Source organism: Rhopilema esculentum, chromosome 18 (genome assembly GCF_057945365.1).
Source record: "Rhopilema esculentum isolate cy_ngs chromosome 18, ASM5794536v1, whole genome shotgun sequence".
NCBI lineage: Eukaryota > Metazoa > Cnidaria > Scyphozoa > Rhizostomeae > Rhizostomatidae > Rhopilema > Rhopilema esculentum.
In genome coordinates, this window is record NC_142832.1 from 3,660,601 (window position 1) to 3,685,461 (window position 24,861).

A 24,861-nucleotide genomic window follows, 5' to 3' on the forward strand; every position below is an offset into this window, starting at 1 on the left:
CTTTAATTAGATTAAAATTGCTTTTCTTGGCAATAAAAGTGTTACATATAACGAAATTGGCTGGCTAGCAGCACAAGCTCAGTCTTTTTTGTTTCATATGGGTGATCCCCCTTGCTCTTGCCTTTGCCAGTGCCCTCCTTAAAAAAATTGCATGGGCTTTTGACATCCATTGGAAAAATATTTCTTACCCTGCATAAACATAAAGAGCACTTGAGGAAAAGTTAGTTCCTATAAATTGCAGTATTCATGAGTGAAAGGTCAAGTTGCTAAAGAGAACAAAGCATTGTTGCTTCATTCTTTATGTTATATCATAGTTTGATCAAAAATTTGTATGCAACCATGCATTTAAAATCATGCATAAATGGGGGGGGGGGGGGTGATGATACCTAAATTTTGACCACTGCAGATGATTAAATTTTTTTCCTTTAAATATTATTGAACAGGTGATCGCCCTTCTAAGCTTATCCATTATGGGCAGTTTTTTACCCTTGTAAAAATTTCTTCACAAAAAGGCCTGTAAATGCATTTCACAATTCTTCTGCCATTAAACCAGTTGCCATTTTACATTACATAGTCAAAATTAAAATGCTGACACATAATGACACAGATTCTGTTATTGATTTGCAGACTCTACTGGGAGAGAAATCCTAAATATTCCATTCAACTATCAACTTAGCCTCAGGTAAACAAACTCGTCTCTGGAAAAACCAGTCAAGTCTGCATGCAGGCTATTGAAAATCTGTTGAAATTCTCTGAAATTTTATGGTATTCCTTTGACTTTTTCTAAAAATCAAATGCTTTCCAGATATTCCAGATTTATGTTAATACCTAATAAAACAGCTATAAAAAGGTAGACTATAACAATAGACTGGCATCTGTCGCTTGACAATTTTGAAAGAAGTGCAAGGCAGAAAGGCTAATGAAAAATCTTCCTGAATCAAACTTCCTTGTTCTACATGGATGGGTGTGGGCTTCTACTTTCATTTTGCCTTTAGGGACTCTCAACGCTACATTACATGGATGAGTCAATCTAACATAGGGTTAATTTAGAGTCTAAATTCAAAATCTGATATTTTTTAGATAACCAATAATAGAAATTATGGGGATATCAATATGTGGGTGCGAGGGCATGAAACTCATAAATGAGGACTTTTTGACATCTAGGGGATTATTCATCAGCAAATTTTCAAACTTGTTCAAATAAGTAAAGCACATTCTCATTGAGCAGAAAAGCTAACAAGGGCTCTGGTGTGACAGAAGCAAGACTGGAAACATTGTTGCTTGTGGGAAGAAACTCACTTTGAAAATTTGAGGTTTTGTGGGTTTGACATTGAGAGTTTGAGAATTTGAGATTTGGCTCCTGAAACAAAGCACACTTACAATTTTTTTGCTAATAAAGTTAAAAGCTACTTCCTAGTAATTTTGTGAGGCCAGTATTTAAAGCGTACAGGGGGACGTGCAATAAAGTTTCATGTCTGGGAGGGATTGTATTATAACATGATACTTTATGACATATATCATTTTTATGACTTTATGACATGTATTATAACATATATTGTGTTTTCGAAATTAAATATTTTACTTTGGATTATCTCAGAAGTTAAATTCAAAGTTGCATAAAATAACTTGCGGTGTGTAGCCCATTGATCCCTTATATAGGGTATGGGAAACAATAGTTCAGAAGTTTACAAATGAATTGTTGTGGTATATTTTGTTCCAAGTAGATTATAGTGGGCTTAACTTTCATTAGAAATTTCCTAAAGCCAAATTTGCGGATTTCTTACGATTCATTTGGCCTATCAATTAGATTGTTTATCATGCCACGACCCGTTATTCCATATTGGATTTCAATGACACAGGTCTTCAATTTCAAAGACGGAGTTGTTTGTTCGTTACCATTTAACACCATCGCCTCCTTTTTTGGCAGAACAATGCAAAGCAGGAATTGTGCCTCATAATACAAATAAAAAAGTTATTATTGGGCCTACGTCTAAGTGCTAGAGTTTCTTTGACACCTTTGCTGGCCCTGATCTTTTCTCGAAAACAGCTATTTTGTCACTAGGCCTAACCATAGTTTCCGCTTTACTTATTGAGTTCCTGTTTAATTTTAAGGTTATAATCATACAGAAACGCAGCAAGAAACTAGCAAATAAAAATAACGGCAAATAAATAAAAATATATGACAAATAAAAAAAAGACACTACAAGAAACTTTACCTTACAAGTCCCACATCAGCTTCCTACCCAAACTTTCCACTTGCGGAACTAATAAACTCGGGTGTGGTACCCAGTCTTCTTCCATGTAAACAATTGTGCCCATCTACACACTCAAATGGTTTTGTAGCAAGAGAGTTCATTTTCAGAAGTTCACAGATGTTGGATTTAGCACTTAAACTTGTCAATGAATATGGACAGCTGCTTTGCTAAGCGATTTAGGTTTAAAGCAATAAGCAATTCAGAATCTTCCTGGACAGATTCCACAAGGGGCACAAATAATAGTGGATAATTGAAGGGCAAGTTGAAGTAAATTTTAACAGTTTCAAAAAAGGGCGAATTCATATCCAGGTAACTCTGTGCCGACAACAACCAACATAGACAAGGACCAGTCAAAAGAAAGCTGTACATTTGGAAAAAGGCTAATTGAGAAAAAATTAGAGAAGAGCTCGATGCATATTCGATGAACTTCAGAAAAGATTTAAATGTAAACAGTGCAGTTCAAGATATGTGGGACTCCTTCAAGCAAATTTGTCATAAAATGATAAACGACCATGTCCCTAGCAAATTATCATCCACTAGATTTAATCAGCCATGGATCAACAAAACAGTAAGAAGTCTGTCACAGAAGAAACATCGAGATTGACTGGGCTAGACTCAAGGCATTGCAAAAGCAACAGAAAAAAGTTTGCAGGAGGGCATACACTTTATACGTCAACAACATGATAGCCACAGACTTGGAAGCAAAACCAAAAAAGTTCTGGCAATTTATCAAGAGTGAAAGACATGATACAGTTGGTGTCTCTCCAAGAAGCGCAGCAAATGGATTTACATACACAGATGACAAGGCAAAATCAAACATCTTGAATGCAACATTAAAATCAATATTTAATATCGAAGCTGACCAACATGATCCTGACTTAAGTCATTAGTGTCATTTTGTTTCAAGAACAAACTATTTCAACAATCTAGGCCTAATTTGTATTTACAATATCTTTGGATTTGGTCTTAAAGAGAAGCAGATGAATCTGAAGTGAGAATGAGGTCTTTTTACGTTGGCGGGAATTTTGTTATTATTTTGTCGCCCAGAGAAGACTTCGTAGCAATATGAGACACATTTCGGTTCTCGTTTATGCTAAGCGCAGCTAGCATTTGGAACTCACTAGCAGAAAATATAAGAAATCAGAATTCGTTGAACACCCTGAAAAGGACATTAGATGGTCTAAAGTAGAACCTCGCGAGTATTTGATACTTCGTTAATGTTGTTGTTTTGGCAAGGTGACCTCACTGTTACTAAATGCATCAATGCCTTTGCTTCCCTAATTTTTCTCCTCTAGTCTCTTCTATTTGCTGCCAGTCTAAGACCGAGGACCATCCTAGAACGTGTGCAATCAAGGACGTGGGGACGGTGTGAATATCGCCCTCACGCTCCTGGTAAAATTTGCAGTAAACCTACAATATTACCCTCATTCAGGCTCTTCATGGGAACACATAGCCTGTGTCCCAGACCCCTAACTTGAAAGTTAGGGGCCTGGAGCACAGGCTAGGGACCACACTGCCAAAATATTTATCAGTCATATTTACCTTTATCTTATTTTATTTTACAGACAACAGGATTTTAGAAGATAATTGATAGAGAGTGCTTGACGTACAAAGTCAGGGGTCGTGGGTTCTAGTCTCGCTCGGGTCGGTTATTTTCTCGCACTCTCTATTAATTATTTTATGTTCTTTAATTTGATTTTACTAACATACTAGCCATTGTACGCTATACCTATTTATAGGCTAATGCACAGTAAGTAAAGCCCAATCTCCAGTGAGAAAAAGTCTTGCGAAATTTCGCTCCGAAATACTTTACGCGACGAATTCGTTTTTTTTAACCTCAACACATTGGAATGGAAAGTTTGGAAGCATGACAAAGGGAATATGATTGGCTGCTGAAGGATTTAGCAAGCGAAAAGCGAAAAAGTTAAACTCATTTTAACTTTTTTTCGCAGAGAAATTCTTTGCGAGAAATCCCAACAAAAGATCACTGCGCATGCCTCAGACGTATTTCGCGCGAACTTTTTCGCATTTCGCTGATTTTTTTCTCGCTGGAAATTGGTCTTTATAGATAGATATAACATAAAGCCCGTTTGAGCGTTGCATTTCAAGTAAGAAGTAATGGTAAGGTGATGACTCTTTTAATAGGCCTGCTTTCAAGAAGGTATTGCATTTTTACAGTTTTTGAGAATCACCGTTGGTGAGTTCCACTGACAAAAACACTTTTTTAGATCATTGAAGATGGAAATCCGGACACGTCCAGTCAGTGACGTCATCAGTACACCTCAAGAGCAAGAAAAGAAAATATTTCGTGCAGAGTAACATAGAGAAATTTCCTCGTTTACCCACGAGGAGATACAATGGCGGTTCAGTAGGGAAAGAATTTGCCGCAGCAGTATTATGGATGGTGACTTTGTTACAGCAACGGGGGATATTTTTGGAAAGAGGAGAAAAAGAAAGCATGGTGAAGTAGGCCGTTCAGGAGAGAAAAAGCTAGAAAATGAGTCACTTAAAAAGGGTTTGAACTTTATTAGAGGTAGCACCAATTCTGCTTCTGCTATGTCTCAGGTTTTTAGGGGGGTTAATGTGGCAGAGTTTATTGAGGCTCGTGCTTTAGAAGTTTCAAATACTGTTAAAGCTTTAAGAGAAGCTGAAAGTATGGAAGGAAAACGAGTTTTTCAGAGTTTGCCAAGGCATATGCGACGAAGAGCTGCCAGCTACGACATCAGAAGAATTCCGAGAAACCAAAGAAAAATGGCTGCGAAAGAGGTATCAAATTCAATTTATTTAGCAACATACATGGTATATATAAAAGATCGATTTATTCCCGGGGGCCTCTTTGACCCTGACTGGACCCCCCTGTCAGGCCTTTATGGGAGAGTACTCCCGGGGGGATTTACTCAAGGACAACTTTCATCATAAACATAAGACGGCACAAAATTAGGAAAGAATGTTTGTAAAGTTCTGCCTAGGACACTGATGTAAGCCTAAGAAGTTATTTTAGATTTTTATCTCAAACAAAAAGAATAAAATTTAAATTTTAATTGCATAAATTTGATGTGAATAGATTACATTACAAATTCTAAATTTTAACCAATGAAAATAGTTGCTTATACAAAGAAGTAATACAATAACTTCATATGTTATTTTTACTCATTGTTTAGGACCCTCACAAAAAACTCCTTAAAGGCTATCGAGCTAAGGCCCCTGCTTTTTAAGCATTGCTAATTAACTGAACTGAAGATTAAAAACTGTAACAACAGCATAATAATAACTAATAACAGCATTAAAATGAACAAGCATAAATTGCAATTTTAATATGTATTTAAGGAAGGGGAAAATAAATTGTAGCTGATCAAAATTTACTAAAATGAATAGGTGTAATTTAAAAGGAAAAAAGGGGAAAATGGGATACACGAAAAGTAATTCTGGTAAAATCCTGTATTACCACATTCAAAATTTTGGAAATATTCAAAATTTGGGGGAACTGTTGGGGCTCCCAAAGAGTACTCTATTCATAAACAAGCAGTTGGCAGTTTCACTGGGAATTTTGGCGAGAAAATCCTGAATCAAAGAAAAACAACCCCTAATTTTCCATATGATTTCAGCTACCCCGCAGCTATGGTCCAGGTAAATATTTTCGAAAAAAGTCTAAAAATTATAGATATAAAACTATTGATCAAGCTCCAATTATAGAGTGCCCCCTTCTGGCGTATGTGCATATACACCATAGCTACCAACTTTTTATTTTCTCTAGAATAATTTTATAGGAACAAATTTGAATCATTTCAAATTTGAATTAATTTTGGTGTTTCCACAATTTTCTCAGCAGCTTCTATTCTCTTAGTGCTCCCCTCAAAAAATGCCAATGTCCTGTTCTTTGTTTTTGGATTTTTTTATGTCATTATAAGGGATCAATTTTTGTTTTGTAGATTGATTTGTAATTGGGATCTAAAAAGCACTTAAAGCACAGTTTCCTTAGTTTCACCTCTAAAAAGTTTTAAATTTAACCTTCCTCCTTTCAATTTTCATCACAACATCATTAGGGCTCCATGATTGTAAATGTGGTTCCCCTGTAACTTTGATAGCATGGAAAATGTTTTAATTTGGCCAACAATATATTTGTAAACATTTGGAAATTCATTACTTTTTTCAAGGATGAAAAAAACCCAATCAAAAGATCCAAGATGCCCAGTAGAAAACACAGAAGAAGACCAAAGATACTACTTGATGAGTATAATAGAAGAAAAAGAAAGACAGCTTGGTTGGAAACTCATATTTGGCATGCCAAAAGATTCAAAATGGTTGAAAAATGGGGTTACAAAATGGCAGAGCACCCAAATGATAAGGGCCTAAGATCAGCATTCAGGGCAAGTGCAAATGGCTGCTTGATGCAGGTTTGTAGCATATTATTTGCTTTTTATATCTACTAATATATATATGAATGAATTTAGTTATTTTTGTTGCACAAATGGTGATTGTCAATGGAATAAATAGTTTCAATGGAGTTGGAAACTGAATTTCTTCTCTTATATTTGGTTATAAAACATACTCATGAGTACAGAAAACAATGTTTCTAAGGATAAGTTAATACAATCAACTCCACTCAAAGTCACATAGCAGTTAACAGTTACATAAATTTTGGCAAAGCTGTTTAGTCATGCCCTGTTTACAGTCACTTTTGGCTTACTGTCATGGCTTCTCAAACAGTGATGTGACTATAAGCAAAATCTACTCTAATAAGCTTTTTTATTATTCATTTATTGCTGATCATTTATTCTCTGCACTTGATTTCCTTGCTTTTTTAAATATCTCATCTTTATTTAGAATTAAGTTTTTGATTTATTTGAGTTTGTTTCAAAGGATTTATCATTTTATGGATGTATTGAAATTATTGGATTGGAGGAACACATTATTGATGCTTTTAGCCATCTGACAAACAAAAATAACTGTAAGTGCTACACAGTCAATGTATTTTTGTAAGTTATATTTTGTAAGTTGGAAAGTTAGGCAAAATACTGAACAAAAATATTACTAAACCATCATTTGAAATGTTGTAATGAAAAAACAAAGATTTCCCCATAGTCTTATGTTTGCAATAACATAACATAACATAACATAACATAACATAACATAACATAACATAACATAACATAACATAACATAACATAACATAACATAACATAACATAACATAACATAACATAACATAACATAGCCATAACCTATTGATCACAAATGAAAACAGTTACTAAAGCTAAAGAATTCTAGGCAAGATTGGTGTTGGTTTCATTTTTAAATTTAAGAATTTTTCTGCATCAAGCAAGTTTGTGTAGGTAGAAAAAGTTTTCTTAGATTCTTTGATGGCAGTTGATTTGCTCCAACTGATCAAAAGGTGCAAATTTCCATTCACTGCTTGATTGTCACCTGAAGTTTTGTACTATGCGCACTGTCAAAAGTTCTTCACAAGTAGATGTTTGCTTTTTCCACTTTCATGAAATTTTAAGATTTTATTTTTTATTATCTATGATTTGTTAAAAGGTCTTGGTATGATTCAAAAGAAGACTCTGTCTGGAGAAAGAGCTTCAGATGTTATCATTTATAAATATAACTGCTACCCGCACAAAGCCATTGGTCCAGTCAAAGTAATCTGGAAACCAACTTTGTTACAAGACCATACCTCTCCTAGCTGTGTGAATAATGTTAGTAAAACTCAAACAGAACCTGAATCACAGGCACTCACAAGGAACCTATGGATCTGGTGCCATCCATCTTTCCATGATGAAGCTGTTGAAGCTATAAAAGAATCATTCACAAAGGCGTATATTGGCAAGAAAGAAGCAATGGATGTTGAAACTGGGGAGCATCCTGTGGAAGTTTTGAATACATTTGAATCCAAACAAGACATTAAGGATGATAAGATTGAACAAAATGATAATTTAGGAGACAGTAATGACAAAAAACCAACCATATTTTCAGAAACATTCAATGTAAATGGGAGGATCACAATCAAATCAATGAAACTAGACTTTGTATATATCAGACTTACAGGGCCACTGTCTCACAAGATCCTAGTTGACTCTTTGCAGTTGCATTGTAATGCAGACTATAACAATGAACATTGGTGGGGTGAATTTTACAAATCAGAAAACAGGAATTGCATCTTGAGTGAAACTTCAGAAGCTTGGGAAGTTCTAAAGCATGTGACGCATCCAGCTGAGCTTCCTCCTAATGTTGTGGTTGCTTTGACGACCATTGACCCTAGAATGAACCTGCCAATAAAGAAGACTTGGTCAGGCAGAGAATCAGTTGTGAAAGGTAACATCTTTATTGGCTTATAAGCTAAGCCTGGAGTTTAAGTGGAACATTCATTTTTGGTTTAAAATACTTCACCTGGAGTAGAGCAATACATGGCCTAAAAGTTGACCCCAAAAACTTGCTTGAATCAATTGTGAATGCTCAATGTTTTGTAATAAAAATTTAAAAATAATTTCTAGTTTTTTGTTGCTCCAAGATAAAAATTATTCTATTCATTTTTTTATTTTGACTAAAAAAATTCTTGACACTCACAAGAGAAAGAATTTTACTTCTAAAACCACAGTTCACTCTCTCTTATCAAAAGTTGTTCAAATGGAAATCTTTGTTTTAGAAGGAATTTTTTCTGCATAAATGTCCTATAAGCTACACTCATGAATACAGAGTAGGTTTAAGTAAGTTTTTTCAAAAACCTATCACGGTCGAGGTTGAGGTTTCATGTGTACTAAATGGAAATTGAAACTTGACTTACATGCCTAGACGATAACAATCTTTAATCTTTTGCTGTTCTGATCAGCACTATCATTGCTAAGAAGAATTATGTAAGCCATACAGCTGATTTTTTTTAGCTTTGTTTATATTTTCATTTTCAGTAATGTTGCCAGCCTTGGCAATGAAAAGCATACTTTTTCAAAGTGTTTTCAAAGCTCTCCCAACTCCCAATTATGATTGTTATTATACTTTATAAAAGTGCAGAAAGTTATATAATTTACCAATCTCAAGTAATAGAGATTAGTAATCTATCTGTCCTGGAATCATTGGTTTTAACACTTACAATCTTTATTTAAATTCTATAGAATAAACTGCATTTTTGGCTTGTTTAAATGGTTTGTTGAGGCTCAACTGGTATCTCAGCAATATATCAATTGTATTCTTTTTGGCATCATGCTCCTTTGAAAATGTTAGAAGGATGTATCCACTATCATAAGCTCCAGAATTTGTTATGTTTTTTCAATTATACTCTTTTCTGTAAAATACATTTCAAGATTTCAGCATGAGATGTCTTATTTTGTGTTTCTTAGAGTGAATTATGTTTCTTTGGTTGCTGTATGAACATTTTATGCACGTGGCAATCATCTGCTTCCAGACCTATCATTTCAATTCAAAGTAAGCTAATTTATAATAATTATAATTTTGTTGTAGACGTGCCAGGTGAATTCATTGAAAAGAAAAAAGACCTCCTAACCAACTGGTCAAGTAGATTGTGTCATTCTCCAATCTGGAATGAAAATGTCAGGAAAGAAGTTAAGGGAACGAAAATTACTGAAGCTGAATTAAACAGCCTGAGATCTGCAAAACTTGATGTTGGTGAACATCTTGAAGTTGGTAAGTTTTTCTGAAGGGCAAATCACTCTAAGGAAATCCCGTACACCTTTGGTGGAGATCCTTTTGTTTTATCTGAAAATCCTAAAAATCTTTTTGATTTGCTGAAAATCTTGTGCGCTATTTGCAAGAGAGACTTGCCTCTCAAGTTGTTCACGTGGAACGTGGAAAGTTTAGGTAAAATATTAACTAAGAGTTCAGAAAAAGGCTCTCACCCAAATATTTACGTTATATTACTAGCATTTACTAGCATTACTAGCATATGCAACTAATATTACTAGCATTTTAACCTTGTTTGTGAATAGAAATGAAGTTTTCTTGGCACATCACTTCTTAGCATAAAGGTAAATACACCATTTGGCTGCCACAATCTGAAAATGATCCTATGAATTTTTTGATTTTTTGTTTAAGTGTATAATCGGTTACGTAAAATTTGATTTCAAGATTTTAAACTGAATTCTGTATATATATGAACAGTGCTTGATAAAAACTTAATTTTGCAGTTTGTGGAGCTACTGAACCCTGGATTATTTCAATAGATTAATAATGTTGCGTGCATTATCTTTTGTTAAGGGAGACTGAGCATTCTTTTTTTCATATAGATGAAGACACATCAAGAATACCGGTTTTGTTAATACAAAGGCCTGGAGGTAAACATTTGTTTCACTCAACATTATACTAATGCAAAACCCAAAGCATGTTGCGTACAATGCCTGCCAAAACTAAACTACAAGAACCCCAAGCAAAGGAACCCAATATTTTTATATTTTTCATTTCTGATTTCTCTTTCTAATCTCCTGTGTCGCTTTATAAATAACTAACATTGTTCCCAAGGGGTGAAGGGCTGGCTGAATTTTCTCTTGAAAACAGATATAAGTGTTCCCAAAAATTTAGCAGGGATTGTAGGTTGCAACTTTGTCTGCTGCCAGGTTCTGGTCTGACCTCGGTGTTTTCTTTCTACGCATATGCTAACTGTCAATTAAGCCATCTGTTAAGAGTTTTTACACGTTTTGTTTGTCATTTTTCAGTTTTTTCTAAGACTGACGTGTCATAAACCGGATCTCATTACAAGAGATTGACGTTTTGTAAATTGTGATTTTTTCTTCTGGATATTTGGACCATAATTGTTATTACTGAGAACCCTCTAATGAGCATCTAAAAAATTATTGAAAGTTTTAAGGGGTGCTTGTTTAAAGGGGGGCTGCTTGTTTAAATGGGGGGTTGCTTGTTTAAATGGGGGGTTCTGATAAGTTCATGAACATTCTTCATTTTGAGACGGCAAAAAACTAGATTGATGGGTACCAATCTGTTCGATCTAGGCTTTTTTAAAACATTAATCTTAAGGTTTTTACTCCAGATCATTTTACATGTCAGTTTATTCGTTATCATCATAACCATCATAACCTAACGGATACACATTTAAGAGATGAGACACACATTCGGGGGAATTTTAGAATGTGTGTCCAATTCAGGGGGAGGGGAAGTTTTATAATAGAGGGTAGAAGGAGCTAACTAATCAAGGGGTAACATTCTTCTATTTGATTGAGAGCAAACAAATATTTCAAGAGAAAGCTGAGAATTCTGTCTTTTTCAAGGTACTGCTGCATTGGATGCACCCTCTCATTTTGGCTGTGGCTGGGATGTTATTGTTCCAAGCGAATGGGGTATGGCATTCTGGGTTAGCCTCATATACAGAGGTGCCCATGCCTGTGGTCTGAGAGAGGAAAGAAGCATCGCTCTTGAGAGCAAGGGATTGTATTTCCCTAAAGAATATCCGGACACTGTCGCCGGGGAAAAATATATAGAGTCCGACAGGAAATGCAATGAAGAATCGTATAACAGGCAAGTTAGGTTTCAATACGTCCTTTTGGTGTATTTAGGTGTCACATGGACATTGGAACTTCAAGTCAATTGGTCATTATTTTATTATTGCCATAGCTCTATCTTTTGTTTGAATAAATTCATTTTCCAAATGTGACAGCGTATAAAATATGGGAAGGGTATCCAAATTAGAGGCCTTTTCTTCAGTGGAGATCGTCAAGATTTTTGACTATAGCTTTTTAATGGAGCTTTTATCATATGTCTGTTTCTGTGGAGCAAAATATGCTAATACATATGTCAGATTTAAAGATTGGTACTCCAATCTTAGATGAAACCTTGAGATTATTAAAGCTCCCGTTAATTGCATGGCCACTCGGGACTTTGGGAGGGAAAGAGGAATGTTTTATTGAAGAATAGGCCAGGAGACCAATTTAGATTGCTAACGAACTGTCTCCAAGGCAGATGTAGATGCTGTTGACAAAGCTTGAGGATAATGATATCTAACGCCATGGAAGTTAACGGATGTCATTTTTATTCAAAATGTCCCCAGGTTCGAATCCTGGCCATGGTTTTATCCCAAGCTATAACGCTGACAGCTACCATTCTGCCTTTTCCAGGGTCCCTACTATGCTAATATCGTGCAGACACCCGTACAGATACCGGTGGACCTTTTATCAAAATATCAAATTTATTAAATCCTGTAAATTTCAAATTAATGTTACAATGTTAAAGTAGTTTTCTTATCATTATTTCTTATTTTGACTTCCTTTGGAAGTTGGTTTAATTTTCCTAAGTGGCGAATTGTTTTTCTGTTTGGTATTTCTAGTATACTGTCATTGCTGTTTCTACCTCAATGTTTTAATCCGTAGGCATCCAGCAGGTAAAAGACCTAACTTTGAGAAGCTTGGCGTCAGCAGTCCTTTTGCCCCTGACTGGCAGAAGCTTGTGAAAGAGTGGCAGAGAAATTTAAATGCGGTGTTGGAATATTTAGGAAAGGCATCGAAAAATGGTGATGGGATGATGGAAGGAATGCCGAGTCAGTCTAAAGAACAAGGTGCTTATGCTGAGGCAGAGGGATTGATATCTGGTTTGCAGATTGCAGACGATGTACACAGTTTTTATGTCTTGCGGGATATTGCTACTCTGCGGAGACTTGGCGAATTGTTAGGTCATTGCACTAAGAAGAGAGGAAAGCATGTCGTTGATGAATCACAGAGAAACAGCGAAGTTTTGGCCCAAAAGGAGGCTCTACTTCGACATCTATTAAGCATACCACAAAATCCACTGATTGCGATCTCACTTGAGTGCATCGGTAAAGGCGAGGCTACTAACAACGCTATGATCTGCATACCAAGTTCAGATGATTTCGAAAAACTGCAGATGGAAAAGAAGTATAATGGACCTCTGGAGCCACTTCACAAAGGACCAAAAAACTTGTTTACGACAATTGCACATGAATTTGGAGTTACAGTGTCCCAAGCTACGTATACTGGCCAATGTACCAGATGGATAGCTGGATATGTGACAACTGGGAGGTATTCGTTAAGAAGTGGCAAGAGTGCTGGTGTAGGTTTCGTTAGTGCTGCAAGTCTTGCTGCTTGCATTGCAGTGCAAAAATCATTAGTGAATGGCTGCATCGTCCTCGTTAGGAACATCACATCACAGCAATATAGATTTGCAAAAATAAGCATAATTGCATGATTCTGTTGTAAAACTTTTTGTATTTTTTATATTTTCAACCTTTCATCCTATTTTGTGTTATTTTTGATAGTAAGATCTTGTGTGGTTGCGATTTATTGAGTTTTCTCTCAGAATTTCTCAGGAAAGACTTTGCCTTATATTTTTATACATTTGCTTCATACTTGAAATTTTTCTTTTTAGGTTAGTGTCGTTTAATCTGAAATTTTGCTCATTGAGTCAGAGTATGTTGAGTCTCTTTCCTTAAGTTTCCTGGTGAATTCACAAGGCAATGTTCTCGATTAAGATACCTGACAAATCAGATCAAACGATTTAGTTAGAAAAAAGCTATCAAAACGATCAGATTTTGAATGAAAGTTATATATAAAGAGAGGGACCGTGTATGTAGTTTTAAATTGATAATTAGTTTAAACCAATTCGCGGATTTTAAGGTATTGTTGGTATTCTTAAGTTGGCAATTTCATTCTCAATAATTTTCAAGTGGCAAGAAATTAACTTCGAAACTCCCCGGTTAAAAATGAAAACAGTTTACTGTGAATATCGAAAGGCAACACTGGTCAGAAGTTCGACACCCCCAACAAATCCAACCAGATTAACCTCGTAATAATATTGTTTGAAAAAGAGGGCTTCGCACAATATTTCGCGTAACTTTGCTGGATTTACATTACGCGAAAATTTGTCTGCGATTTCGCGGTATATTAGGTCATCTGCACAGTTTGGTTGGCTTCACGGCTGGGTCATGCATTGGCCTAAAGAACGCGTTGTGAATTTTTGAACTCTATCTTTTTGGGAAAATTCGTGAAAGAAACGAAGCAAAATAACGGGTTTTTGTGTGAGTTCTATTAGCCTTTGTTCGAAAAAGAATCAAGATGGCTGAATTTTGGTTGATTTCAGCACCCGGAGATCGCAGTCCACAACAAACTTGGGAGAAATGCAAAGTGGCAACAAAAGATTTGTCATTGAACTATAAATTAATTCTTCCTGAATTGAAGGTAAATTGTCAGCTTAGAGTCTTCCTGAATGTGAACATATCTTTATCGAAGCTCGCCATGTTTGTAAAAACCTGTCATTGGCCTAAAATGGTAACTTTTTTAACTGGTTTTCTTTCAACATCTAAAATTACGAAAGTACAAAGAAGAATCTTAGAGCATTTTGTTTTTTTAATAAAAAATAAAAGGCGATAATTTTTATTCTATCAGAAAGAACTTAAGATTGATAAAATTTCAGTATCAATTTTATTACCACACCCATCTTCACTGCTAGAAATCTACAGTGTTTACGTTAACATGAAACCGAAAATTTAGGTATCAGGTTTATTTCTTTGAAATTTACTCGTAGAATAAAATTGAACTGTTAAGTCTAAAACAATGCATTAGTGTTAGCTTTTACCCTTTTCCCTGTTAAAAGTCTTTGGTGCACTGTCCTTGAAACTTTTGCTGGTTGATCATGCCAATGTCAAAAAATTAACAAACTGAATTTATGTTATGGGTACATGGCTCTGTAATCCCCATTGCATTTTAAGTTTTGCTACTGCTTTTTATCATTTGAAGATAATTATTAAATGTATGAATTTCTTGTTTTGCTGAGAGTGGAAATTTTGAATTTTAGTTGAATATAATGTACCTGTGCAGTTATACTCTGGGTGATATTTCAAAATGCTAAATAAAGTAACAGAAGGAATTTAATAGATGTTTAATGCCATAAAAATGATGTAAAGCAAGGAGTAACAACAAAACTTTTTGATGATGTACATAAGGTACAAATATACAAGTGTGCAAATTTTGAAGCAAAATGGTCAATAATATTTTAATTGGATAAAGGTTATTTATTTGGTAATGGAAGGAGGGATAGATTCACTAGAATAAAATCTTTATGGGAGATTGTAAATTCTATCTTGATGCTGCAGCATAGCTACTGCTAGACTGTTTATGAAAGATGCTGAAGGATCTCTCTTTTTAAATCACTGGCAAAATTTCAATGTCAAGATGTTAAGTTAAAAAGTGTTAATAAGCCAGGTTTATTAATACTTTTTCAAATAATGTGTTTAGCTTTTAACATTGTAACTGATTAGATAATGGATTTCAATTTGCTGTCATTCCAATGTTCATCTACAGTAGGGGTAAAGCAAGAGAGCAGCTTGCTGGCTTTGAGTCAGCCACTAAGCCTGCCACTAAGATTTTAGGAAGAAAAGGTCAAAAAGGCTATCTCATGCACTCTTACCGGTTCTCAGTGGATCATTGCATGGGTGCAGTCAAGCCTTTGTTTGCCACAAGTGTCTGAACATAGATAGAAATGGAGGCCTGCCCAGGGAAAGGGTTATCAAGTTTGAGACCAAAATTGCCGAACCTTGTGAAAATTTATTATAAAAAAGCTTGTTAAATCCGAGTCTGCAATGAAATTTCAGGCTTTTAATAGATAAGGTTTAATGTGATTTTTCTCCAATTTTTAACTTGTGACAATGAAATCTAGAATTTATGAGACAATAAGAAAATATTTTATGGGTTTGAATTTGAAAAAAGCAAGCAATGCAATTATCAGGATCACTAAGCTAAGCATTTTCGTTGTAGGTTGGAACTCTGGACACACTTGTAGGTTTATCAGATGACCTTGGTAAATTGGATGCTTTTGTTGAAAGGTGATTCCATGTGATTTTTTTTAGCTTCCATAATTGTTTTATTAATGCTAAAATTCTTTGTACATATGATGTGAAATTATTTTGTCTCAAGCCAGCTATCATTCCATACCAGAAATTATATATATTTAAATAAATATATATGTTACTTGCAAATATTTATTGTAGATTTATCTTTCACTCTGTTTTGTTTTTTAAGCATTGTGAAAAAAGTTGCTGGATACACAGTAGATGTTCTGGAGGAAAAGCAAGATAAAGTAATGGAGAACCTGCAAGTTAATAGAAGTGAGTAATGAGTTGGTAATCCATGACAAAATTCAATTTTGCTTAACCAAACTGTATGTTTTCTTCTTCCTTATTTTATGATCTGTATAAACAGTGTTCATTATTGTATTATTAGAGCTTTGACAAATATGAACTTAGAATATGTATGGTTAATGCTGTTAAACATTTCAAGATGTTGATTTTTTTCAGTGGACCCTGCAACCTATCTGACAAAGTTCCAGTGGGACTCAGCGAAATACCCAATCAAACAACCTCTTAGAAATCTTGCAGAGATCATTAGCAAGGTGAGTTCAAACTGAAGAACTTGCCAACATTTATCCACTTTCAGCAAAATGAATTTTCTGTAGATAAGCAAAAATATGGAAACATAACATTCAAAATGCATTAATTAATTTTGTTTTTTAAGCCACATTGTCTAAAATGAGTTACTGTTGAGTAACTATAAAGTGCTACATTTACCCTCTGTTACTTTCCTTGGTTGCATGCATTATCAGAAATTTAGTGTATCTGCACAGTAGAACACACCCGATTTTATTCACTCCTCCTCTTCAAACCTCATTGTAATATTTATCCAGAAATTTTGATTGAAAAGTAGACATTATATGTTTTTTTCAACTTTATCAAACATGTCAACCCCACATTATCTTGTAACAGGGCCATTTTCCAGCGTTCATGGCCTCAAAAATTTGGTTATGCCCTTTTAAGCCCTCCCCTCACTTTAAGACTGGTGCACAGTGCCTGTCTCAAAACCCTCAACCTATGCTCTGACCAACCATAAGAATGCATCATTTCATCTTTTCAACAAAAGTTTTAGCCAAATTCAAAGATCCTCTGGTACTCTCAGAAAATCCCAAACCTTAATTGATTCCAAATCTCTTAGGGTTAGGAACAAGCTAGTGTAACCTTGATAGAATCCATTGAAAATATTTACAGATGAATCACAAATCATCTTTGCTGCTGATTTTCTGTTTTTATTTGACCAGTATCATGTTCTTTTGGTGTCAGTTTTGAAACTTGATAAAAATGTATGTGATGAAGAGGTGGACAATTCCTTTAAAATGACTGTCTCCAAGTAGGAGATTAGCAGCTCTTTCTGTGATCTTCTATAAATAGCCAGTTTTCTTGTGTTGTCAGTTGTGTTGCTTGCTGTATCTGTTATGTATTATTATCTAAGATTAATCATTGTCTTGTGTCAATGTGTAGTTTTGGCCATTGTGTTTTTGTTAACTCTTGAATGTATGCAAAGTGATGTATAACTGTTGACTGATGTGAGCAGCTTTTTTCAGACTTGAGCTGGTGTTGTTGGTTTCAACATGCAGTGCTACATTTAGAATCCCTGTTGATAAGAATTACTCACCATTGCAACTTGTGTTCTTTTGAAAATATCCCTTTGGTGGGTGATATAGAGATACACTCAAAAAACTTGAGCTCCCCAGGGTTTCCCAGTGTAGCAATAAGCAGCCTCTCACAGTTAAAAGCTGATTGTCTCAGGTGCACAGGAGTCCAATTTGCCCAGCCCTGTATTTTAAGTCTTGAAATTAGGCACAGCTATAATCTCTATCGCTGAATGCCAGAGTAGTGCAATTTCTTTTAAATGCTTTTTTCATGCTATTTCCCTTAAATTCTGAGACTGATTCAACCAATTATATTGCTTTCAAAGATTTTTTAATTACCTTTATTTTAGCAAGTTACCCAAATTGATGCAGATTTAAAAACAAAGGCAAATGCTTATAACACAGTAAAGGGCTCACTTCAGTCCCTTGAAAGGAAGGCCACGTAAGATTTGACTATACATCTTAAATTATGTTTATATTATGGAAAATTTCATAGTTATTCTATAAGGAGTCACGCTCAAAAATCAATAGTATAAATCAAAGAATTCAGTTGCCCACTTCCCTCCCCTTTAGCCAGGCAACCTGCATATAATTTTGAGCTCTGTTTCAGTTTCACAGTTTAGTTATAATATGGGTATTAACTGTTAAAAAATCGAATATATAAGATGTACTGTTTCTTAATGCAGGACGTTTATTATTTTACCCAGCCGTTAGATGTCTGATCATTTTTGCTTTTTTATTGTAGGGGCAGCTTAATGACAAGGAACCTGAATGATATTGTGAAAAAGGAAAACTTTGTTCTAGGTTCTGAGTATCTTTCAACTCTGCTAGTTGTGGTGCCAAAGTAAGGATTTTCAGTTGCTTCAACAAATTTTAATTGCAACTTGGCTCTAAATTGCATGGTTTAAGGCTTCCTGTTACAAATTCATTTTCCATCATAATTTGTTTAGGGAAGGACCTTTCAAACAACTCATATAAGCATACCAACATTCTTGCTTTAGGAAACTGAAATGAAATCTTTCGTCGATTTTGATAACTTCCATGTTGCTTTCTATTTTGAATTAAATTCTACCAATCCATAGAAGCCAAATGGATGACTGGAAATTAGCCTATGAAAAACTAACAGATATGGTTGTACCAAGATCTTCAAAGTATGTCATTTTATCATACATAATATTATCATCTATTATCATATATTATCATCTTGATTCAGTTGATAGATTTAAATAGTTATATGTTTATACTTTTAGAAACAGTAGAATAGCTAGATTTATAGAAAATCATTGAGCACAACTGTGGTGGTTGCCAGATCTATTAAAATGATACCAATAACAGCTTTGGATACAAATGATGCCAAAGTTTATATTTAAATCTTTCTATAGTATTGTTCTCTCTCCCTTATAAATCATTGTAACTTTTTTGTACTGAAACGCTCTGGTATCTACAGACTTGTCGTTGTATTTTTGCAGGTGAGTTGTGAATTTCTCGCTATCACAAGAATAAATATCAAGAATTTATTTATTTAAAATGGCCTAGAAGTCGACCAAAATTAGAAAAAACCAATGCAGTATTATTCAAAGCAATTGTTGTTCAAGTCTCCTTCATTTTCTGGTGTCGACAATTTCGTTAGCAGCTCTTTTCAAGATACATTTCAACAGAACCTGGAAATTAATTGATCTTTGTGGGGAGCAATTTTTCCTACATATTCAGTTTTAGGGAGTGATCCGCAGCTTCACTAAACTTGTGTGAAGAGCATTGAGAGGGTTGCGAGCAGTAGCTCGCCTCAATCAACAAGCCTTGTCCATTAAAGCTGAAAATCCACTGTGTCTTTTAATTTCTTCTTATGTTTTTTTAAGATTATTGTATGAAGACGGAGAAAATGGTTTGTTCTCTGTCACACTCTTCAAAAAAGTGGTAGATGAATTCAAGCTGCATGCAAGGGAGAAAAAGTTAGTTGAAATAGTTCTTCTATAAGTACTGGCGATATTCTACTCTTTATCTAGTTTACGAAGTTCTTCCGATTGATACTAGCCATTTATAGTATACAGAATGCCAGCTGAAGCTAAAACTATTTTTGATATTGCTTGAAACAGCCTAAGTATTTTGCAGGATTCCTGAATACGTTCTGATCTTCACTCCTCAGAGAAACTTATGTCAAATAATGATTAAAAGATGAACAGACTTTTGATGTTTGTAAAAAAGAGTATTATTTAGAGACATTTTTTTAATCCTAAGGTTTGTTGTGCGGGATTTTGTTTACGACGAAGAAGAGTTGGCTGCAAGCAAAAACGAGATCTCTCGTCTTACATCTGACAAAAAGAAGCTATTTGTGAGTATTCAAATTTCAAAACTTGTCAACACAATTTACCATTGTAGATTAATTTATGAAGCCATCTTTCGTATTCAATATTGTAGACAATACAGGCGAACTTTGCTCTAAAAAATATGGCTTGTGTGGGCCCGTTCATTAAGAAAATGTTTGCTTGATCAAGAAAATTGCTTACGATATTTACGGCGCAATATTCGTTTCATCTATTCCGGTCACAGCAGTTTGCTTTGATAAAGTGGTGTAATATTTTCAAATGCAGCTAAAATTTTTTCTTTGCGATGATATGATTTTTCAGTAATCATGATGACAGGAATGTTCTTTATGCTCACTTCCTTGTCAATCCACCTAATGCCCACAGCCTGAAAAAGATTGTATGTAAATAAAGGAAAGGTCACAATAACTGGCTGCTCGACGGTATTCCGATGGAATTCTACGTCGATAAAAATGTAGCAAATATGGAACACCTCAACGCGCCGAATCAAACATCAACAAACTGTGGCTACTATTTCAACCCGGATCACAGGGCTTCATCAACAGTGCAAAAGACAAAGATTCCCGCGTTCGCATGATGATGTCACATTAAAGCATTAATTATTGTTTGATATTGTTTTTTCACAGGGACCGCTTGTAAAATGGCTGCGAGTCAATTTTGGCGAATCATTCATTGCTTGGATTCATGTCAAGGTAGTCGCTTCAATTAGTTCTTTTTTCGATTTTTAAATCTTAAGAAAATCCTGGAGCATAGCAGGGCCTTTTGCCCCCCCGCAGCCCCAATTACTTTCCAGTGTTTTAAACAAAATGCTTTTGTCCCCCGTTTAGTATAAACAAAGGTTTGCCCCCGCCGCTAATTTCCCTTGGAATAGGCTATGGAGCGTGGTGTTGACTTGTAAAAGTTGAAACACACACTAATGATACTTCCATAAGCAGATGATAGTTACCTTTCCAATTCTAAGCTCAGCACTCACTTTTATGCAAGAGAGCTTGAAAACTTCATTAGAAAAAACATTACAAGAGGAAATAGATAAATATTCAATTACCAAATTTAAGGGATTCATTACTTAGCTTTGAAACTTGGAAGGAAATTATTCTTCTCTTGAAGTTGAAGTTTTGAAATTCAATGATATTCAAGTTTCAAGCGAGAAAATTTATTTGAAACATGAATGTCAAAGAAACGAAATTTCATTATAGCTACACCTTTCACTTTTTTGTAGGCCCTCCGTGTTTTCGTCGAATCGGTCCTTCGATACGGATTACCCGTCAACTTTCAAGCAATGTTGTTACAGGTAGTTATAATCGTTTATGATATAACATTGTTATTATTTGTTGTGAAGAATGAAAATGCAATCGTTGTGACATGTTCCTTTTCCGTACGAGCCAATCTTATTTGTTTCAAATTTATGAATCCAGTTCTCACATTTTAGCACTGCTTTGTTTTATCTTTACTTCACATATCGTTTTAGTTCATAGGCCTATGTGCTTCGTGTACTTTGGTTTATATTTCTTAGGAATTATATACCTATAAGTTTGTGTTGTTTTACTTCCAGCCAAACAAAGGGAAAACAAGAAAACTGCGAGATGTCTTGCTTGATTTATATGCTCACTTAGATTCACAAGCATCCAAAGGAACGCAAGGAGATGTAAGTAACAGCATATTGCATTTTTCCAATTCTTCGGTAGATCATTGCTGGTTTGTCTCCCCCAACTTTAAGTGACATTTACAACAGCCTTGCTTTAAGTGACATCTTTAACCCCTAACTTTAAGTGACATTTACAACAGCCTTGCTTTAAATGACATCTTTAACCCCCAACTTTAAGTGACATTTACAACAGCCTTGCTTTAAATGACATCTTTAACCCCCAACTTTAAGTGACATTTACAACAGCCTTGCTTTAAATGACATCTTTAACCCCCAACTTTAAGTGACATTTACAACAGCCTTGCTTTAAATGACATCTTTAACCCCCAACTTTAAGTGACATTTACAACAGCCTTGCTTTAAATGACATCTTTAACCCCCAACTTTAAGTGACATTTACAACAGCCTTGCTTTAAATGACATCTTTAACCCCCAACTTTAAGTGGCATCTAAAACAATAAAAACGTTTAGGTTTGGTCCTTTGCTTTTCCAAATCTTAACCAGGGCATCGTCAAATTGTACCGATATGAACATTCCACCATCTCGTGTTGTTAACAATTCAATGTATAAAAGCAAAGTTTTTCCAGTACCTCCGGTCGTTGAAACTTGAATGTTAATCTAACATTTCACGTCTTTTAAAATTACATGGACAAAATTTGTCAACCTTTTTATTTTGTCAACCTTAGTAATCATCTACATGCTAGTCGTGTACATTTCTAACCAAAATTTGTGTAGGACTTGAATTTAGAATGCCAGATAAAATTAAATCTTTACCATTTTATTTCCCTGTTTTGAAGTTGCAAGCAGAAAGCAAGTTTGGCCCAATCTACAATGTAAACTTTACCACCATTTTTCTGATATTTAACACTTTATAATGTTTGAAATTATTTTGTATTCTAATTTTAGGTGGACATACCTGGGCTGATGCTGGGGCAACGGGAATATTATCCTTATGTATGCTTTAACATCAAATTAAATATTTTTGAACGCTAGAAATCGATTAATGAATTTTATTGTATCGAATCATGGAATTTTTTTCAAAATTAGAATTGATTTACCTGAAGCTCCTATTTTGGTAAAGGTGACATCAAAATTTTGGAGCTGTGCTATTCTTTTGAGTTAGCTATCGGTCTGAATTGATTATACTTTTGTTAAAATAGCAAGTTTTTGAAAAACTCTTTTAACTGACTTTGGCAACCCTATGAAAGCTGGTGAATCCAAAAACTTAACTCAAGAAATCAGGAATAACATCTAATATACGTTTCCAGAATTTTTTGTTGTCATGCTTTGGATCTATGTAGCATTGGTATGAATTTTATGTCACTACATTTAATAAGACTCTGTCACAGCAAAACAGGAATGGGGTTGGGAGTAACAGAAGAATTCCTAAAATATCAGTTGTTGCTTTCATTCTAATTGACTGTAGATGTCCAGGCTAGGATACTTAGGCCGAAATGCCATAAATTATGTTTGATAAAACTGTAATTCTGTCACAGCAAAAGAGTAATGGGGTTTGAAGTAACAGAATAATTTTTAAAATTTAGTTGTTGTTTTCATTCTGAATGACTGTAGATGTCCAGGCTAGGATTCATAGGCCGAGACGCCATAAATTATGTTTGATACCAAGCCTTTTAGGAAATCAACAGTATTGGATAAGGAGTGCTGCTAATCTTTTCCATGTGCTGTTAGTTTTTGCCTGCATTTATTTATTTAAGAAGAGACCCTTTATATATAGAGTTATGATTGTGTGGTCACTTTTAAAGGTCATACCTTTGCGGGGCAGAGAGATCATCAAATTGCTCTTTAACTTTGTCAAATTTCCGTATTTTTTTATTTTAAGTGCACTTGTCAATGTCGTGACGCAGTTGCCTTATTAATGCATCTTCCCTCAAAGTAAACATACTAATCCAAGTAAAGATACTGAGTCAGTTTTCACGGGATATTCGACCAAATAACAGATTTAATAACTCCTTCTCTTTATCTTGGCTATTGATTTTTACGTAACTGTGTTTATGAATGAACTTATTTCTGTAGAATTGGCAAATATTTTATATGCATTAATTTCAGTTTCTTGTTGTTAAATATGTCTTACTTTCGTTGTTTCCTTCAGTTGTCTGAATTCCTTGTGTGCTTTCAAGTTGGCGTAAGAAAAACACCTGGGACCCATATATTATAAGAACCACTAAGAATATTTGCTACCGAAATAATTTCTCCCAAATCAAATTTCGTGCAGTCTCGTTCATGTTTATCGTATGGGGATGAGAACGAGATAGAGTGGCACCACTATGGTGGTACTAAGGCACTGGAAAAACACAACTCGTGGAAACCAGTGGGTTTTCTCGCAACTGTTTCTTGTACGATTTAAGGAAAACCTGTCAGTATTTGAGTGCAGATGGTAAAAAAGGGAAAAACAGCAATTTTGCAACTTTTTGTCGTAAAGAGACATCCAGCAGTTTGCCACTTGGTATGTGTCCTTTAACCTGTGGACTCGGCTGCACGCGAGAGAAAGAAACGGCCTAGGCATGGACCAGTCATTCGATACTGCAAGTGAGGACATTATAATGGAGCTGGAAAATCCGTCAGGGATAACAGTAACTATAAATTCTTCAGAGTTCAATGTTTTTCGTCGAGTTATTCGTATTTGTGGCTTCTGGCATCCCCCACGCGCACACTTTGCTGAGAGAGTCAGCCATAGTGGGCCGGAGCCGTCGCTCTCATGCAAATGGTACCCCTCATGTCAAATATGTACCTGACGTGTCGAATTTTCAAACGCGAAAAAAAATATAAAGATACCAATAAAACCAACAGATGATGATATTCATGTATTCGGCAACTCTTCTTTATCCGTTTTCACTTAATATCGGGGTTATTGCCGATCGTTTTCTGTCAATATTCAGTAAAGTAAACCAACCACTATAGGCCCGGTGAACACAAAATAAAGCTCCCACGACTAAGTGTCGAGTCTTGTTCAGAAAGGCAGGGGATTCCCTGTGTATCAGCAATGATTGCTGGGGGGTACGGTCAAAAATTAATCGAATTTATCTTCAAACACGTAATTCGAAGAAACAAAAACACTCAATGAAACGACATTTGCTACAAAGAATACAAAGTATCATCAAATACGTGTGTAATAAGATTGGTACCACAAAATAAATCAGAATCTAGCTTTTTTCGCTCCGCCACCAAGAGACGGTAGAGACTTAGTCTCTGGAAGGGTCGGCTCCGTGTACCCCTCC

The 24,861-nt window shown here is 35.1% G+C and overlaps 2 protein-coding genes across 2 annotated transcripts; both read left to right on the forward strand.

Annotated features, from left to right (window-relative positions):
• Positions 1-4,396: 4,396 nt before the first annotated feature.
• On the forward strand, positions 4,397-13,503 carry LOC135696707 (ribonucleases P/MRP protein subunit POP1). The gene is made up of 8 exons (XM_065216189.2): positions 4,397-5,021; positions 6,410-6,649; positions 7,116-7,203; positions 7,793-8,569; positions 9,710-9,892; positions 10,492-10,539; positions 11,485-11,731; positions 12,580-13,503. The coding sequence occupies exons 1-8, from the start codon at positions 4,653-4,655 to the stop codon at positions 13,409-13,411; spliced, it is 2,784 nt and encodes a 927-aa protein (XP_065072261.2). The 5' UTR covers positions 4,397-4,652; the 3' UTR covers positions 13,412-13,503.
• A 587-nt stretch (positions 13,504-14,090) lies between these two features.
• LOC135696583 (V-type proton ATPase subunit C 1-B) lies at positions 14,091-23,707 on the forward strand. The gene is made up of 13 exons (XM_065216022.2): positions 14,091-14,400; positions 15,976-16,043; positions 16,240-16,325; positions 16,515-16,609; positions 18,010-18,101; positions 18,405-18,503; positions 18,742-18,810; positions 19,516-19,608; positions 19,895-19,988; positions 20,607-20,672; positions 21,200-21,271; positions 21,533-21,625; positions 22,532-23,707. The coding sequence occupies exons 1-13, from the start codon at positions 14,278-14,280 to the stop codon at positions 22,616-22,618; spliced, it is 1,137 nt and encodes a 378-aa protein (XP_065072094.1). The 5' UTR covers positions 14,091-14,277; the 3' UTR covers positions 22,619-23,707.
• Positions 23,708-24,861: the final 1,154 nt, after the last annotated feature.

Bases quoted from the DNA above. Each gene is read 5' to 3' on its own strand.
- LOC135696707 (XM_065216189.2), top strand. From the start codon at position 4,653: ATGGATGGTGACTTTGTTACAGCAACGGGGGATATTTTTGGAAAGAGG. The intron at 5,022-6,409 runs GTATCAAATTCA...ACTTTTTTCAAG, and splicing joins GAAAAATGGCTGCGAAAGAG to GATGAAAAAAACCCAATCAA. The intron at 10,540-11,484 runs GTAAACATTTGT...GTCTTTTTCAAG, and splicing joins GTTAATACAAAGGCCTGGAG to GTACTGCTGCATTGGATGCA.
- LOC135696583 (XM_065216022.2), top strand. From the start codon at position 14,278: ATGGCTGAATTTTGGTTGATTTCAGCACCCGGAGATCGCAGTCCACAA. The intron at 19,609-19,894 runs GTTAGTTGAAAT...TTTAATCCTAAG, and splicing joins CTGCATGCAAGGGAGAAAAA to GTTTGTTGTGCGGGATTTTG. The intron at 20,673-21,199 runs GTAGTCGCTTCA...ACTTTTTTGTAG, and splicing joins TTGCTTGGATTCATGTCAAG to GCCCTCCGTGTTTTCGTCGA.